Below are 20569 nucleotides of genomic sequence, written 5' to 3' on the forward strand. Positions count from 1 at the left end.
TTTTACTTGTTCCACAGGTTCTCCATTCACAACACAGTTGACATTTTCAATGATTCTGCCTATTCTCATTGTCTTTGTCTTTTTACCACATACCACATCTATTACAACAGTTATTCAATTTAGTCAGAGAATCTTGGAGGGGATTTATTTAGAAGTATAACATAGTCCGCATAAAGCAAAGAGCTGACATTAACATCTCCAATTTTGATGTCATGCTTAATACCACTTTCCTTCATAATGTTATCCATACAGATAATGAATAATAGAGAGGATAATGTACATCCTTGTCTCACACCAGATTTAACATTAAACCATCTTCCTGTACTTCTTTCAGTTTTAACTGCTGACTTACAACTCAAATAGAGACTAAGTATTGCTTGATATAATGCCCCATTGACACCATATAACTGTAGTGTATTGAATAGCTTCTCTCTTGGCGCCTTGTCATATGCCTTTTCCAAATCGACAAAACTTAAATACAGATCTTTGTTATATTCCCATGGTTTCTCGACTATTTGTCGTAAAGTGAAGATCTGATCCTGACAGCCTCTATTTGGCCTGAATTCAGCTTGTTCTTCACCAAGCTTTTCTTCCACAATTCTTCTCGACCGTTTCTCAAGTATACTTGCATAGATCATATGCCAGGAACACTCAGTAGGGAAATACCTCTGTAATTCTCACATGCAGTTTTATTTCCCTTTTTATATATGGGTACTATGAGAGCTCTAACTCCAATCATCGGGAATTCGTCCCTCTGTCCAGGCTTTCCGAACTATGCAGTGCAGCCACTGTAAGACTTTTATACCACCATACTTCAGCATTTCTGGTCGAATATCATCTACTCCTGCTGCCTTTCCACATTTCAAGCCTTTGATGGTTTTTTCTATTTCAAGTATGGATATGTATTCCTGACTGCATGTCTGGTCAGTGTTTTTTATCACTGTGCTGTCATCACTGCGTGTTTTGTTTAGCAAATTTTCAAAGTAATTACTCCATAGTTCAAGGATATCTTTTTCTCCCGTTTTCATGTCACCTTTGTCATTCTAACTCCTCTAACAGCACTCTTTCCTCCATTCCTAAGCTTCTTCAACAACCTCCAGAATATTTTGCCACCTTCTTGATATTTATTTTCTATGTTCTTGCCAAAGTCCTCCCATGACTTTTGTTTAGCTAGTTTTACACACTGTTTAGCTTTCTTACATCTCTCTCTGTATTTTCTAAGATCAGAAGCTGACTTATTTGCCAGGAACTTTTGATATGCTTTCTTCTTTTCCTTCACTGCCTCTTTAACTTCCTGTGTCCACCATGGAGTTCTAATTTTTCTATCCTTGCAGAAAACTTTACCACATGCCTCTCTAGCTGAATCAATCAGGGCTTTTTTCAAGGCTTGCCACCGAATCTCCAAGGTTTGGTTCCTGTTCTCAAACTCTTTCATTTTTCTTTGTGTATTTATCATATTCTTTGTGTATATTAGTAATCTTTGTGTATTTTAGTCTACAGTTCACATCTGAGAGCTGCTCAACTTTTATTCGCTTTAAAACTTTCTTACATGTTATTCTTTTCAATATGAAATTCAATTTTATCCTGCTCAAGACTAAATAGTGATCACTTCCAATTTCAAATCCTCTGTACACTCTGGTGTCCTGCACCACGGAGAAAACATCACTATCAACAATAACATAGTCAATGAGACTTTCTTATTCCTTGCCTCTTCTCTCCATGTGAATTTGTGCACATTTTTATGTTGGAACATGGTGTTAGTAATAACCAGTCCATGTCCGCAGCAGAAATCCAACAGGTATTTGCCATTATTATTAGCTTTGCTCTTTTCTCCAAATTTTCCCAAAACATTTTTGTATGTCTGACAATCACTTCCTACTCTGCTATTTAAATCCACAACCAGGACCAACTTTTCCTTTTTCATTGTGTCGGTAGCTTTCTCTAGAGCCTCAAAAAATTCCTCGACTTCTACCTTAGTAGAACCTTCTGTGGGACCATAGGCACAAATAAGTCTCATTGTCCAGTTCCCCATTCTGATATTTGCCCAAATTACTCTACTTGACACTGCCTGCCATTCAAGAAGATGTGCCTCGTATTTTGTGTTGAATACTATGGTTATTCGTTCTTTTCCTTGATTGTCATTGCCTGAATATAACATTTTGTATTTGTTGCTCAGAAAGATCTCACCAGTTTTTGTCTTTTTTGTTTCAGTCACCCCTATTATGTCGATCTGGTACTTATCTAATTCCTCCGCTAGCTCCATTCCTTTGCCATTCAGGCTTCTTATGTTGCTAGTACTGATCTTTAACTCTGGTGATGTTGAGTTGGGGTGTGTTTTCAGATTCGTTCCAGTAGCTGACTTTTCGCTGTTCGCCCTGGTTCTCTGGCGAAAATAACAGGGGCCTTGTTTAACCAGGCGACGCCCCAGCCGGCAGACCCCAACTTACATAAATTCAGACTTGCAAAAATTTAAAAATTTTATCTTATGCACCATCCTCAGACTTGCTTTGTGTATTCACAAGCATGCTGTGTATTTATATTCATACCTAATTTTGAGTGTTTGGATGTGCCATGGTAGAGTACATCATGACTGGAAAAAAACAGAAGTGTGTGTGTGTGTGGGGGGGTGATGAATCCCTGCAAAAATGCACCAAATTGATGTAGAGATGAAAATGAAAATTATGAGATTACAAAGATGAGTTGAAAAGCTGTGATAATCACCATGAAGAAATTGAGGTAGAACCATGTAACTTGCATGTTATTCTGCATATTCCCCACAGAGTGTTATACGCTTGTTACAACTTTTCTGCATCATTTGCAATTCTCTGAGGGAAGAAAAGTCTCACCTTAGTTGCTCAAATCAGTCCTCAACTCAGGGCAGGTTCTACCGATGGTGCAAGACGTTCATTTGCACGGGGCGGCAAGTTGGCATAAACTATACGAAAAACAAGAGAGAAGGACGGCAAAATATGCTACTGCACAATGCGGCCCTGACTCAACTGCAGATATGACTTCATCATCTGTGGTAAATTTTTTTGTTCCTTTCAAGTATTTCTTTAAATTTGGGAATAGGAAATAGTCAGATGCAGCCAGGTCTGGTGAATAGGGTGGGTGAGGCAGACATTAAAAGCCCAAATTGTGTATTGTCTGTTGGGTTTCATGAGCGTTTCACACCATTTTCCCTTCAGTACCTCCTTTATTTCCTTCAGAGCTGTTGAATAAGCTGGTACTGTAACATTTTCACCTTACTTGAGGTACTTGGTAAGGATTACACCATCCATATCCCAAAAAACAATAGCAAGAAGCTACCCTGGTGAGTTTTGGGTTCGGAACTTCTTTGGCCATGGAGAATCTTTCTGTCTCCACTCCACTGACTGTTGTTTGGCCTCTAGGTCATAGTAATGAAGCCATGTTTCATCAGCAGTCACAATAATGAGCCAAAAAATTGCACTTGGTTTCTCAAAAATGATCCAAAAATCCCTTGAGATATTTGCCATTATTATTCACAGGACCCAATTTACTGAGAGCTTCTGGCCGTCCAGGATAATGATCCCAACTCATTTCCTGAATATACCCAGAGTCTTTGCAGTGCTTTTGGCTGGTATTTGTCTATCATCAAGGGTCATGGCATGTACTACATCAATGTGTGATAATGGTGTTATCACTGTGGAAGGTCTTCCTGACCTGGAGGCATCTGTTGCCTCAGGATGCCCAGTTTTAAACTTGGCACCTGTTGGATATACTGGGGCACATCCCCCTCAAGTCTCACACAAAGTTTGGAACTCAGTTGTGGACTTTTCTTGCAGCACAAAAAACTTGATGACAGCTTGCACCTCTGTCTCTTCGAACATCTTAAAAAATTTGACATCTTCTTATATATCATAAAAGAACAAATTATTACAATTTGATGAAACATGAGAATTAAAGGGTTTTAAGATATGTTTTTCTTGTGGTTATATCAGTTGCTTTAATATCATTTTTGTTCTAGGTGTTTATCAGAACTTTTCAGCCCCTAGCTAGTAGAAGAATTACAAAAATATGATGTCTGTATAATTGGCATTATAGTTATGAAGTAGATTAAATCAGATGAGATCCTTCTAAATAACTAGGATGTTAAATTTGGGCAACAGTGATTGGGGAAAGATAAGAGAAACTAGTATTCAGTACACAGATGTTTTTTGAATGGCATCAATTTTGAATAGTAATGTTGGATATATTTCAAAATGGAAAATTTGCCAAGACTGTGTTCTCACAGAAAGTTCTAAGAGAAGATATGGAATTTTTCATGTCCTTGGAGTGCAAGTGATATAAAGAAAATGAAAAATTTGATTCTTGTTTGGATCTCTTGAATCTTTAACATATAGAAATATATTGGGAAAACTGGAATTAAAAAAACAGGCTAATAACATATACCTACAAGATTTCTGTTCCACATACACTAGTCATTCCTAACACTATTTTAAAGATGTCCATAAATTGATAAAGAAAGAACACCCAGAGATACCGGTATTACATAGTCAATGCTTTCAGTTGAAGTCAGATTTTGCCATCACATTCAGGCCACTACATAAATTAAACATTGTGATGAATTTTGAATATAGATCTTATTTACCTTCAATAGTGGCAAACACCATCTGTTTGAATGTACCTATCATCCTGGACTAAATTCTGAAGAAAACATTAATTGATTCAGCCTGAGAGGCATGTGGTCAGATTCTCTGTAAGGATAGAAAAATCAGAACTCCATGGTAGACTCAGGAAGTTAAAGAGGCAGGTGAATGAAATGAAGAAAGTGTATCAAAAGTTCCTGGCAAGTAAGTCAGCTTGTGCTCTTAGAGAATACATAAAAAAAATGTAAGAAAATGAAGCATGTGTAAAACTAGCTATACAAAAGTCATGAGAAGACTTGTAAGTACATAGAAAATAAATATCAGGAAAGTGACAAAATATTCTAGAGGCTATTAAAAAAGTTCAGAGATGGTAAAGGTGACGTGAAAACTGAAGATAATGATATTCTAGATGTCTGGAGTAATTACTCTGAAATACTGCTAAATGAAACAAGCAGTGTCAGCATGATAGTAGAAAACTCCCAAAAGGAATGCAGTCAAGAATACATATCCATACTTGAAGTGAAAAAGTTATCAAAAACCTGAAATGTGGAAAAGCAGCTAGAGTAGATGAAATTTGGCCAGAAATGCTCAAAAATGGAGGTATAGAAACTTTACAGTGGCTGCATTGAATAATTCAGAAGGTCTGGACAGATGGTCAAATGCCAAAGGATTGGAGCAAAGCTCTCATAGTACCTATCTATAAAAAAGGGAAATAAAACTGAATATAAGAATTATAGAGATATTTTCCTAACTGAGTGTTCCTAGTAAGATTGATGCAAGTATACTTGAGAAGCGGTTAAGAAAAACTATGCAAGAGAAGAACAAGCTGGATTCAGGCCAGATAGAGGTTGTCATGATCAGATTTTCATCTTAAAACAAATAGCTGAGAAATCTTGGGACTATAACAAGAATTTGCATTTAAGTTTCTTAGATGTACAAAAGGCATATGACAAGGTGCCAAGAGGAAAGCTCTTCAAAATGCCACAATTATATGGTGTAAATGGGACATTATATCAAGCAATATTTAGTCTTTATTTGAGTTATAAGTGAGCAATTAGAATTGAAGGAGGTACAGGAAGATAGCTTGCTGTTAAATCAGGTGTGTGACAAGAGTGCACATCATCTCCACTGTTACTCATTATCTATATGGATCACGTTATGAAGGAAATCTATCGAGATTTGATTGTTAATCTTAGCCCTTTACTTTATGCAGATTGTTATACTTCTGAATAAATCCAGTACAAGTCTGCAAGATTCCCTGATTAAATTGAATAACCGTGTAATTGGTTCACTATGAAAATCAGTAATAAAAAGACAAAAACATCAACTATATCTTGAATTGTGAACTTATAGAACAACTAGCCCCCCTCCCGAGTTCCGGACTGATGGCCAGTTCTCCTTGAATTTTGAAAACTTAAAAGGGGTTTTGCCCCCCCCCCCCCCACCCTGCATTCCGGACTGGTAGACCAGTTCTCCTTGAATTTTGAAAACTCGAAACGGGGGTTCTTCCCTCTCCCCCGAGTTTTCGGCACTCAACTCCCCGAGTTCCAGACTGGTAGGCCAGTTCTTCTTGAATTTTGAAGACTCGACACTCAGGGTAGCCCTGAGTTTCAAAACATTTCAAATAATTTGGCAAAAAACATTTCAAATAGCATGACACAAAAATGTTACAAAAAAAGCCTTATCATTTTATATTATAGAGTAGATTAAAACATTTCAGCTAATTTAGGCATAATATTTAGTGAAGATGATAAATTAAATATGGAAATAGACAACACAATTAGTAAAGCTGGTATGGTAGGAAGTCAGCTGAATAATTTTATATGAAATAGGAAATTAGTCGGAACACTAAATTACTGTATACAAGTTAGTGTTGAAACCAATTTTGACTTATGGATTTGAGAGCTGGGATAGAAATGAAACACTTGAACAAAGACTAGAGACCTCTGATATGAGAGTTCTGAAAAAAGATTAGTGGAGTGAATAGATGGCATCATTTGCAGTATCAAATCAAAAATGAGGATATTAGGAAAAAACTCACTATTCATAGCTAATCTCAGGTGGTATGGTTACTTAAACAGAATGGGAGAGGAAAGATTGGTGAAACAAGCGTTCTTTGCAAGGTTGGCAGGAAAAAGATCCAGAGGAAGACCAAGATGTAGATAGATTGATATGGTAAATAGTGCCTTAAAAGATAGAAATATAAGGTCTGATAATATTGGAGTCTTGAAAATTATCGATAGAAAATTATCTATCAATAATTTTCCTCCAAATTAATCTGGAGGAAAATTATCAATAGGAAGTTAATAATAACATAACTTTTTTATGTAGTACTATTGTGATTATCCTACACACCCACTGAGGGTACATATCAAGAATTTGATGATGGTAATACATTTGGAGTAAGTGTTATGGAGGGATGGAAATATCTGTTAACATCTACCTTGAAGAGCATAAAATCTGAATTCACTATCATCATTACAGGTCAGGACTAGGAGACTATTCACTTTATATCCTGTCTCACAGGATTAAATTGAAGACACCTACAATACTGCATAAAAGTGACTCCATATCTGAGACTATTTTTAATATCAGCATCAGCTATGAACAGTCCCCTAATATCAGTATGTATGGCTGCATAGGATTATCTCTAGCATAACTGATTTAAAAAAAAAAAAAAAAACCTACTAGAGGGTACTTTGTAAGAACACCAGTTCTTTTCTGTATCATTTTAATTATTTTCGCAACCACTCAATTGAGTTCTCTGTGTAAAGTGACAAGTGTTTTGAACTACAAAGATGGTAATTTAAAATCTAAATATTAGAAGAATCGTTTAACTAAGACATTAATAAATTGATTTATTTTAGTGATGCTTTAGCAGTAAGTGTATAATGAATAATTACCAACAGTCCTTTTGACACATTTTAAATAGGTGTTTTAGAGTTTATTTTCAGTTTTATTCCATTAAATACATTATACTATAATCTTGGAAAGGAATGTTTAATCTTCAGGGCCTGTTTCTGGAAGGAAGGAAAGCTAATTATAGTGCCAGGGCATTGAGCTAGGCTTGTTAAATTTTTCTTAAAATATAATTTTATGATCCTTGAAAAAAGAAATTTCAGATATAAGGATTTGTGTGCATATAGTAAATTAGAACATAGCCATAAGCCAAAATAACTCCCGCATCTAGTAAGTGTTAAGCTTTAACTTAACACTAGTCTAGATGTAGGAGTTATTTTGTCTATTGTAATACCTTAATGTTTTTTTCTAGTGTATGATGTTAGTGGATCAACGAGTGATCGCAATGTAGTTGTATTAAATGATATTCATATTGATATAATGGACTACATCATTCCTGCAAGTTGTACTGACCTTGAATTCCGACAGATGTGGGCTGAATTTGAATGGGAAAATAAAGTGAGTATTTATTTATATCTAAACTCTTCTTAAACTATGTGTAACTCTTATGGGTTATATATGAATTTTTTGGAATAGTCAGTTCTAAAGGGGTAGAGTTAATTCTTTGTTTTTGAATATTGTAGTTTTGTTAATTCATTCAATTGTTTGCAAAATACCTCAATTTAAACTGACTTTTAACATAGAAAATACACTAACATATAGGTTTTAATGCTTTAATTGAAATTTTAAGAGCTTTAAAAACTTTGCAAGTGTCAGGTTATTCTATAAGACCTCTACATAGCCTTTTAAGGAATTTGAAAAAAATTTCTAGTCTTTGCCTTCTTGTAGTGCATCCCAACAATAGGTATTTGCCTACATAAAACGAATAAGGATGAACTGTCAATTTGGGATTTAGCCAACTAAACTTATTTTGTAGCAGCTTAAACCTAATAATAATAATGGCACAGCAAGATGAAATGTCATGCTAGCTGAAGCATCACCCACTTAAAAAAAGACTTCCACTGTTTTTGTTAGGGAACCAGAGCAAACGAAAAATTAGCTGCTGGAAAAACTACAACTCATCAGAATTCTAGATAGGCATTATCAACATAAGTATCAAAGGAAATGAAGTGGAACTGCTGAAGTAAAAAGATGTAGATGATGGTACACACCATTCAATTCAGTACAAATTTGCAGGCTACCCTAACTAAATTGAATAGCAAATTTGATTAGAATATGAAAATAGACAAGGACATTGAAAACATCACTTGCATCCTGAAATTATATAACAAATGAAACATTTTAGTCATTTGGGACAATTTTTTTGTAAAGATGGAAAACCTTTTTCAAAACACTGAAGTAGCTATATAAAGACAGTGTTCAAACCAATTCTAAGTAATGGATCTGAGCACTGGGTTAGAAATAACAGTTGAACAAAGATTAGAGACCACAAAAATGAAAGTTCTGAGAAATGAGTAGTGTGAATAGGTAATATTGATGGTAGAATTATATTAAAAGTGAAGATATTAGGCAGAAACTTGGCATTGTTAACATTCAGGAATTGGTGAGCAGAGCTGATCTCAGATAGTTACCTTAACAACACAGGAAAGGAAAGGCTAGCAAAACAGATGATTGATGGAAGGTAAAAAATAAATAAACAGAGGAAGACCAAGACATAGGTGGATTGATGCAGTTAAAGTGCCCCCTAGAAGAACAAAATATAAGATCTGACAATATTGGAGCCTTGACAGATGCAGAAAATTGTCAGTACACAGTTAGTAATAATGTGAACTTTCATGTAGCACTATCATAGCATTCTATACACCCTTTTCAAAGGGTGTATAGAATGGATATTTTTGATACCTACCTTTTGGATGGGATACCTACCTTCAGGTAGGTATCCAAAATTCATTGATATATATCGAAAAGTTGGAACCAAATCTAGAAAGGTTCTGGGTTCACACTTTTTATGAATATTTAGTGAAGAGTTATGAAATATTCATATTTCTTAACTCAGCATCCATCCTTGATTGATCAGGTAATTTAGTACATTTAAGTATACTAGGTTTGCAGCCTTTCATGTATGGGATTTACATAAAAACACTAATAGGGGGTACTATGGAATTAAATTTTCTAACTAGTAATGGTAAAGTTAGATAGGGCTTAAAAATGGCCTCGCCTACTCCCTGTACAGGAACAAAAAGGGGCGTTAGCTGATTTTTTTTTTTTTTTAACGAGTAATGGTATTGTGATAAAAGGTTTCTTCATCTTGATGCTTCATGCCTGAAGGGTTTTTATTGTATAGGATGAACAATCTATATAGATTGTTCATCCTATAATACATTAGTATCATGGATAGACAGAAAGATGAGAAAGAGCAAAGACTGGTTAACATCAGATTTGATAATACACAACAGAGTGACTGTTCCAGAAGACAGCAGTTGAAATGGATGAAAATTTGTTTTATATGTGTGTGAAGAGATTACATGCAGAATTGGGAGAATTATATTCTCCCAATTCTGCATGTAATTTAAGGAATTCTTAGGTTTCTAAATTTTAGAACAGTATTCACTGTTTTTATGAATTTGTGATTTTTATGTAGTTAATAGCTGTAGAGAGTTAAAGTAATGCCTTGCATGAAAGAGAAAACCTAATTTCTTGGATTCAGAGAAAATGATAATTGGAATATATTTATGCCAAGAAAGATTGGAGGTTAGCTTTTTTCTGGTAAGAAAGAGATCTCACCTTTCCAGAGCTTTGGAAAGGTGATTTTTGCAAGAAATAAGACCGAATTGAGTTTTGCTGGCATTCAAATTAACAATATTTTCTCATCCATTCATCCTCAACCATCTCTTTTTACCATTATGTCGATGCTGTTTTTGCTGTTTGGCCACACACTGAAGATGAACTTTCCACTTTTCTACAACGGATAAATAACTTTCACTCACGCATCCAATTCACTATGAAAAAAGAAAACTCTGGTACTTTACCATTTTTGGACATCCTCCTTACTAGAACGTCTTCTGGTACCTTATCTACAAGCGTCTTTTGAAAACCCACATTTACTGGCAGATACAAAAAGTCTGCGCACCACATACCTCAAAAATTTGGCATTCTTAAATCTCTAATTCATAGAGCACATAAAGTTTGCTCTTCCCCAATAATCTTACAACAAGAACTTTCCATCATTAAAAAGTTAATGGAATCAAATGATTACAACTCCAATCAAATCCAACAGATACTTGACTCTTATGTTCCAACACCTACAGTTTCTTCAACAGTCCACAGAGTTCCTATTTCATACATTACAGGAATCTCAGAACCTATAGGTAGAGTTCTGAAAAAGTATCAATTGATTCCAAATATATTCCTATCAACAAAATTTCTTCTTTATTGCCTTCTACAAAGGATAAACTGTCTTCTCTATCTTTGACTGCCGTTTACCAAATACCTTGCGAATGCGATGTCTCTTATTTTGGACAAACTGGCCATTCTTTGGAAAAAAGAATAAAAGAACATTAATATTATTCCAATCTTTGAGTTTCTTAGTTGGTTTTAAAACAATGTGGAATTTAATATCCCCTTAATTTAAATAATGTTTATATCGCCGAAATGAAGCCTATTGGCTCTTTATATTTATGTAATTTAATGAGTGCACCTTTTTGATAACTCATGTAGCAGAGTATATAAGTTCTTTTCGTTATACTCTTTGGTATTAATTTGGTCTAGCTACTCACTGATGAAGCCTCAAAAAAAAAAAGGCTGAAACCGGTCTGGGTAGTGACCTCCCCCCATAATGTAATAACAGCATACATTTCCTAGGAAATGTGTTTTTGCATTATGGAAAATACCAAGAATAGCACTCAGAACTTTACCACCTTTACTGCGAGTTGCCCAAGATTCTACTACGTACTAGGACTACTTGCATTAGCTCACGCTAGTAATTGCCGATACTTTACTATATTCGGCATGAAACTCTCTGATTCCAATCTTTGAGTTTCTTATTCGGTTTTAAAACAATGTGGGATTTAATATCCCCTTAATTTAAATAATGTTTATATCGCCGAAATGAAGCCTATTGGCTCTTTATATTTAAGTAACTTAATGGGTGCACTTTTTGATAACTCGTATAGTAGAGTATATAAGTTCTTTTCGCTATACCCTTTGGTATTAATTTGGTCTAGCTACTCACTGATGAAGCCTCAAAAAAGGCTGAAACCGGTCTGGGTAGTGACCTCCCACCATAATGTAATAACAGCATACATTTCCTAGGAAATGTGTTTTTACATTATGGAAAATACCAAGAATAGCGATCAGAACTTTACCACCTTTGCTGCGAGTTGCCCAAGATTGTACTATGTACTAGGACTACTTGCATTAGCTCACACTAGTATAGTTCACCCACCGATTAGAGGTCCCTCGACACTTCTGCGCATGTCAGAAAAAGAAGAATCCATTCCGATAATAGGGTAATCAATTCTGGGATGCATTTGTTTATTATTACAGGTCAGAAAATTTAGCTTTTCTTTTATGAACATTGTAGTTTTTAAAGTGCAACTGTTTTGCTTGGATAACAGTTGGAAAAATGTACGTAGTGTATTAACAAAATTAAAAAAAGTATAGCATAAAACAAAAATTTAACTAAGTTTATTTTTAAGAAAGTTTTCTATAAAATAAAAATAATTATACAGAAAAACAGAAATTTTTTTCGAATGAACTTATACAGTTGAGAGAACTGAGACACTTTAATGTCCTAAACCGATTAATTATTTATGACTTGTTGTGACTCTTTTAACAAACCCATGCAAAAAAAGGTTGGAAAAAAATACCATTATCAAATCTTTTTAATCATCATAGTCATCTGAATCGGTTTCTGAATCTCCATCACTTTCACTTAAACTGATCGCCAAAGGTTCGCATAATTCTTCGATAATTCCGTCTCTGTCCCAATACATATTTTCCAATGAGGTGACATGAAAGCAATATTTTCCCCACTTTTGAACTGTAATACTTTCAATCGTCTGTTCTGAAAGCTTAAAAGGTTTCGACATGTCAATATCTCCAGTTACGTGGCGATGGCGAATGAAACTTTTCACTTCTGCCCAAACATACTCAATAGCATTAATATCACAATGATATGGTGGTAGCCTCAAAGCTAGAAATCCATGCTCTTTGAGCATCTTGTCGAATTTAAATAGTTTAGTTGTGGGCGAGTTTCTTTTGACCAAATTAAGCAATTCAATTTTTTGCATATCTGGGGAATGAGAAATGTTATTTGCAGAGAGCCAATCCATAAGAACTTGCTTCTTATGGATTGGCTCTCTGCAAATTATATAATTGATAATGCTTCATATCACTCTATTCAATTTGGAACTTTGTTTAATTGAATAGAGTGATATGAAGTGTTATCAATTATAACAACAGCATTTTTAGGAAGGTTTGGAATCAGTTTTTCTTCTGCCCACTTTTCGAAGATCGTAGAATTCGTTTGCCTATGGTAATTGGCTTTGTATAGTAAGTTTGAATTTGGTAAAAAACCAATTTCTCCACCTGCACACAAAATTATTATGTGCCGCGAGGCATTTCCAGTTTGTAGCACTCCACATTCTTCTTTAGACTGCCAACATTTTCCATAAGTTAAATTACTATCAATCCAAGTTTCATCTAGATACACAATCGGTCTTTTCTTCTCCCTGAAACGTCTTATTGCTCTCAAATACTGCGTTCTAGATAAAACAATGTCACTTCGCTCCATGATAAGTTTCCCTTTATTCTGGGACTTTTTAAAACAAAATCCGATTTCATGAAGTATTTTCTTTAAAGTTTCTCTTTTTCAAGGAAAATTAATTTTTTCTTTAAACACAGGAATCAATTTCGGAACAGTTGGCACTCTTTTCTCGACCACGTAAAATTCGTGAATAGTTCCTCTTATAACATCTACATCAAAATCATTCTACGGTTTCGATGGTTTTCTTTACTCTGGCACTTTCTTTTTTTTTGGAGATTTAAATTTTGGCTTACCTTCACCTTTTGATTCCCTACAAATTCTTTTAACAGTACAGTCGACCCCGACACACCCGCAATTGCACTTGCACGTTTTATGACTTGAGAAAGGGGAACAAGGAGACGATTCTTTTTCGCAGAATGTCAGCACATTATTCAATATTCTTTTGCAAGAGCTACTGAAACATTTAACAACAGAACTTGTTGACTGTACTGGATCCATCATACAAATTAATAATAAAAAAATAATGCAAAAAAAACGACAACAAAAATCAAGCTATTACTAGTACAGTGACAGACAAGAAAGCACGTATTTCACATGTTGGCGACCAATTCATACATCCTTCATTTCTTTCTCCCCTTCAGCATGAATCGACTATTCTTGGCAAAATGCCAACGAGAGATCTGCAAACGGTGGGCGAACTATAATCGGCGATACTTTATAGTTTACTATATTCAGCATGAAACTCTCTGATTCCAATCTTTGAGTTTCTTATTCAGTTTTAAAACAATGTGGGATTTATTATCCCCTTAATTTAAATAATCAATATTATATTGATTATAACAAACCTCTGAAGTCTGGCCTGGCGCAGCACAGTATTGACTCTACTCATAGTGTCCAGTGGGATAAAGCAGTTCTCCTCCATAGATGCAGATTCAAATATGAACACTTGTTCAAAGAAAGTTGTGAAACTATCTTACAACGACCGAATTTAAATAGAAATGACTGTATGTCTCTCTCAAAGATCTGGGAGACTTTTATCTTATGTAAAAAACCATTTATCTTAATAGATTAAATTTGTTATTTCTATTATTTCCTAGCACGCGGTAACAATTGTATTTTAATAGGTGATCCACTGAACGTTTTGCTTGTATTCCATTCCTATTACTGTTACAGACACTGAAGATGTATTATTAATTTTAGTATGAAATATCTGTCCTTTTACTAATTAAAGATATCACTGTGGTTTTTACATGTTGCTTTATTATTTTATTCACTTGTCTTAGTATCTCCCATAATGCAAAGCACATCTCCTTGCAGACACGTATACTGCTATGCATTAAGGGAAGGGTCACTACCCAGAATTTTAGTAATAAGGTGCTGACACCTTTTGGCAACTGGTATATGGTGATATGACTTCTGCATTACTTCAACCTTAGTATCACCACCTCTAAGTCTGGCTCCCACTGATGAGACCACAATAAAGATCGAAACTGGTCTGGGTAATGACTCTTCCCTTAATGCATAGCAGTATACATGTCTGCAAGGAGATGTACTTTGCATTATGGGAGATACTAAGACAAGTGATCAGAACTTATCCCACCTTTACCACGAGTTTCCCCAGTCCTGGAAATACTTCAGGTACAAACTTTGTTTGCTTACACTTGAATAAAGGATTAAACCAAATATATAATTGGTAGCATAGCCAAGTGAAAAAACTTCCATCAACTATCTCTAATCCAGAGAATTTTAGTAATAAGGTGTTGTGACACCTTCTAACAACTGGTATATGGTGATATGACTTCTGCATTACTTCCACCTTAGTATCACCACCTCTGGGATCTGGCTCCCACTGATGAGACATCGATAAAGGTCATAACCGGTCTGGGTAGTGACCCTTCCCTTAATGCATATCAGTATACATGTCTGCAAGGAGATGTGCTTTGCATTATGGGAGATACTAAGGCAAGTGATGAGAACTTATCCCACCTTTACTGCAAGTTGTCCCAGTCCTGAAAATACTTCCAGCACAAACTTTGTTTGCTTACACTTGGATAAAGGATTAAACCAGATATATAATTGGTAGCAATATTTTGGTTGGCAATCAAAATTTAAGGTTGTAGAAGTAGATAATTAGGAAGTTTTTGTTTATATAGGACAAGGTTGGTCAAATAAGGAAGAAGAGTTCACTGTGATCATCAGCAAATCTGTAGAAATTATTTGGAAGAAAGTTTTGGCTTTTATCTCAAATAGCAATTTGGATCTCAGTTAATAATATGTGCTGCAGAGGCCAGTTCACTCCAGTGAGCCATTGAGTTTGAAATAGGTTTTCAGGTCAGTGAAATCAGGAAACAGCACTAATCAAAGGTGACAGAAACATGTTCTCATTCTAGTACAGCACTGGATAAACTTATGTTCATTTTATATATATATATATATATATATATATAAATATATATATATATAAATCTTTGCCTAAATCAAAGCAGTTAATGAATATAAAAACTGGTAAGTGCTGTTTTCAACTACATTTGGAAAATTAATAGACACCAGAATAAATAAACATTACTTCTAATCTATTATTTTTATAGTAATTGCAGCATCAATCAGTAGCATTGAAATACTACTTTTCTTTAATCATGTTTTTAAATAATTGCAGTTATTTTTATAACTTTTCATGTGCATGTTTTGTGTAGGTATCAGTAAACACCTCTCTGACAGACCTGTTTTCCTATCTTCAACATTTAATTGGATCAACAAATATGAAATGCCTCACTCCTGAAAAGGTATACTTTATATTATATATACATATTTAATTGGTAATTAGAAAATTGCTACCATTTATTAATGAGTTGTAGTTTTTATTTATATTTTAAATGATAAAACTTGTCTCAGCATGTCGTATTGTAATTTGTTATATTAGCACATTGTTAGGTGGGAGATGAATTTCATTGCCTGGTGTGAGACCACCTCCTTGCTCATTTGGAAACCTGAAGGAGCTTGATAAAGATCCATGTTTGGTCTCTAGAGCAGGGTTTCTATGTAATAATAAATAAATAAAAATTACAAAAATATATAAAATTCATAAAAATTTGGGGGAAAAATCCTTAGCCCACCCACAGTACAAATGTATTATAGGTTTACTAATAACCTTTCATGGGAGGGAACAACATATAAAAAAAAAATCCATGTATGTATGCTAATAAAATAGTTATTCTATTTATTCATTGGTGAATTATGTTCTTTCTGAAATTTCTTTGATGTAAAGGATGCTTATGCAGTGAACATTTTCTGATGGCAAAGATAGCATTCATGTATTCACCATCAGAAGAGACCTGTCATATGTTTGTATTCTATAGACTATTAAACTATAAAGACTATTTGTAGAACAGATTATATGCACTCATTGAGTTAGTTTTTATAATACAAATTTATGATTAACTGGATTATGGAAATCATCTTGAATAATCCTGACAATGTGGATTTTCTGTAAACTGTAAATTAGATTCTGAGATAGGATGGGAGAGCAATCAGGAAGCTGCATGATAAATCATAACTGAATTTTGTGTATGTGTGTGTGAACTATGAATAATTAAGTGGGAAAACAAATAGTACTTTATTAATTTAAACTAAATGCTACTTCTGTTTTGCCATCTTTTTGGCTGACAGCATCTTCAAGAAGATATTCAACACTAACAAAAAAAACTAAAAAATCTCAAATGGTTCCATCAGTCAATTTTTTGAATGATAAATACCAGGTTTTAACTTGTATATATATTTTTATTTATACTAGATGTATTTCCTCTACATGTTTTACTATCTATATGGTTAACAGCATCGTCGGGAGGTTGCTTAACATACATAAAAACTGACAAAAAATTAAATATTTTCCAATGGCAGTTAATATCTATAAGTTGACTAAAGACTGGAATGATAATGCCAGGTTTTTTATGTTTTTTTTTTTTTTAATTTCTAATAGATGTATTTACTCTTTTGTCTATATGGCTAACAGCATCACCAGAAGGTTGCTTAACATAAGTAAAAACTAACAAGAAATTAAATATTTTTCTGAGCCTGAGCTATAGCTGATTCTTCAAATTTTTCCATGTGTAAGTTGGCTCACCTCTTTCGCCAACTTATATATAGAAAAATGTGAAGAATCAGCTAGAGCACAGGCAACCTTAAAAACCAAAAGTATGGTGGCGATATATTGATGGCATCTTTATCTGGAAACATACCCACAAAGATCTGGAAGATTTTGTATATTTTCTGAATAATCAACATCTGAAAAGAAAATTCACATGAGAAGTAGTAAAGAAAGGAAAATTACCATTCCTAGACATCCATGTCAAGAAAAATATCGCTAGAGGGTTATCACAAGTATCATCAGGCATGTTAGATACAGTCTCTACATTGTTCTGTAAACTATATATGATTGCTGCATAAGAGAGGTCTTTAAATGTTATGCATTAACTTCCAGATGTCATGAAGGATCATGACATTCCTTGATTTCTATTTAGTTTGCCTTTTGAACCTATAACCTTGGACAACTCCTTGAACAACTTGAAGTAATTTTCTTCTAACAGGGTGCTTGCCAGTGTACTGTGTGATGTTTGGTGATGTGTACTAAGAGTCTGTTTTTCTTCCCTTTTGTTTTCAACATTGCCTGTATGCTTTTTGTTGCAGATTTAAAAACTTCTCCCAGTCTGATGTACGTATATCTCCATGAGAACACTGAATATTGCATGCATCCAGATATTTATAAAATGGAGCGTTGTCTTTAGGAGAGCATAGAAATCTTCTTAAGGTATTCACTGGGTTTGAAGACTGTTCCGAGGTTGACTGCTTTTAATATTTTGGCATCTTTTGATGCTTTGTCAACTTATGGAACAGACACTGTGCTTTTGTAATTAATTTCTGGGTTAACATGGGATGGTTTGTCAGAAAATAAGTTTCTTTAGTATCTTTTTTGAGTGTCCATTTTGGAGGAACTGATTATACCTAATTTTTGCTGAGGGTGATGGAATGAGCTTGCTTGTAGGTACCTGCCTATATGGATTTCTTTCCTATAAACTTCTTGTGATAACCCTCTAGTGATATTTTTCTTGACATGGATGTCTAGGAATGGTAATTTTCCTTTCTTTACTACTTCTCATGTGAATTTTATTTTCAGATGTTGATTATTCAGAAAATATACAAAATCTTCCAGGTCTTTGTGGGTATGTTTCCAGATAAAGATGTCGTCAATATATCGCCACCATACCTTTTTTTTTTTAATAGCTGATTCTTCAAATTTTTCTATATATAAGTTGGCAATAGAGGTGAGCCATGAGCCAACTTACACATGGAAAAAATTGAAGAATCAGCTATAGCTCAGGCTCAGAAAAACATTTCATTTTTTGTTACTTTTTACTTATGTTAAGCAACCTTCTGGTGATGCTGTTCGCCATATAGACAGCAAAACGTGTAGAGTAAATACATCTATTAGAAATTTAAAAAAAAAAAAAAAACGTAAAAAACCTGGTGTTACCGTTCAAGCAAATCTACTCATAGTGAATAGCATAAAATCATTATTTTTATAATGAAAAAAAATGCTATTGTGTTAATCTAGAAATTAATTGCAAAAGCACTGTCTCCTTACCATATGTTGGCAGCATATTAAGACAGATAGCCCAATTATTAATATGTCAGAAAAACCCTCAAACTAATTAACACCTATGTGTTTCCTATGTTCCATTATTTAATCCTTTGGTATTTTTTTAGAAAGGTATAAATGGGTCAAACTGGGAGAAGTCTTGAAATTTGTTTAAAAACAAAACATAAGGAATGTTGAAAATAAGAGAAGAAAGAAGTGGACTCATGGTACACATCCTCCCTAAATATCACATTAGATTAGCAAGCATCCTCTATGCTTTACTTAGAAGAGAATACTTTCATCAGAATGTTCAAGGAATCATCTGAGGTAATTCACTAACACAGACCATTTATGAAACCAAGAAATTATACTTCCTGACATTAATTCATTTATTTGCATATATAACATTCAGGAATCTGTTATACCAGCAATCAGTTACAAAGTTTGCACAACAGTGTATAGACTCTGCATAATGTGCCTAATAATATACGTGATTGAACTGTCAGTTATATATCTTTCAATTTATATAACAAAAAAGAGTGGGAAATATGAGATCTTTATTTTAAAATATCTTCCTGAAGATGCTGTAAGCCAGAAAGATAATGAAATGTAGAAGTAACATTCAATTTAATAAAGTGTTATAAGTTTAGCCTCCTTTGATTACTCATGGTTGACTTAGTCCTTGTAATTAAATTAATTTAAAGATGCATTTATTTTTTAATAGCAAATATTTATTTAGTAATGTATGCTATGCATTTTATCTAAGAATAAAATATAGGCTGTTTTGAAGTTGTGGAATTTTTTTATTATGCAACTTTCACATGAAAGGTTGTAAACCTACACCTACAATGCATGAGTACACTGGGTGTATAATGGGATATTATTTTTATTTTATTTTGTTTTATTTTACATAATCTTGACTTCCTGCTCTAGATACAAAACATAAAACTTTTCAGGCCTCCAATAAGAGGGAGGTGGTCTTGCAGTACATGATGAAATTCATCTCTTATCTAAAGATAATCACAAACATCCATTTCCACAATGGACCTCAAAGGACCTCTTGTTTGGAGAGCATGTACGTTAATCATATAGCCAACTAGGACATTAAAGTACTTTATCATTAAAAATTTCTGCCCACAACATTTAAAAAAATGAATTACTGGCATTTTGAAGATTAGTTTCAGATACAAAAATCATAATTACGAAGTCTGACAACAGACAGACCCCTGTAATGGCTTTTACTCAATACAGCTCAATGTTTGATCCTGTAATAATATTACAGAATTAGAATACTGCTAAAAGAAATGCACTACAGCAACCTATTTATTATAACAAACTATTGTGATCCCTGTAAGTTTGTTATATGTTATAATGAGTAGTCAGATGAAATATTATATCATTAGAAATATTATTAAATAATAAGCTGAAGAGAATACAATTCCGATTAGTTTTCAAGTCATATAGCAAGGAGATTGCAGATAAACTTGGCACTTTCCATGGCTAACCAAGAATTTGTGAACAGCAAATTACACAATAACCATAATTAACTTCAATGTTCTTTGATTTGCTTTTAGAAACAAGCAAATCAAAGAACAGGAATATAAGGTACACATACAACAATCAGCTTATCAATTAAAAACAGTTGCTGTGAACTAGAAATTAATATATTAATTATTAATAAATAATATTAAAACTATATAT

At 33.9% G+C, this 20569-nt stretch overlaps 1 protein-coding gene across 2 annotated transcripts in view; it reads left to right on the forward strand.

Moving 5' to 3' along the window:
* betaCOP (coatomer subunit beta) overlaps positions 1 to 20569 on the forward strand; it is a 304925-nt gene that overhangs the window by 255096 nt on the left and 29260 nt on the right. For both annotated transcript variants that reach the window (XM_090413127.1, XM_090413129.1), the window contains exons 19-20: positions 7882 to 8027; positions 15930 to 16019. In XM_090413127.1, coding sequence (XP_090269253.1) covers positions 7882 to 8027; positions 15930 to 16019 — 236 coding nt within the window. The remainder of the gene's footprint in view (positions 1 to 7881; positions 8028 to 15929; positions 16020 to 20569) is intronic.

This window comes from Typopeltis vanoorti, chromosome 23, assembly GCF_054136105.1.
Source record: "Typopeltis vanoorti isolate ZY-2024b chromosome 23, IOZ_Tvanoo_1.0, whole genome shotgun sequence".
Classification (NCBI taxonomy): Eukaryota; Metazoa; Arthropoda; class Arachnida; order Uropygi; family Thelyphonidae; genus Typopeltis; species Typopeltis vanoorti.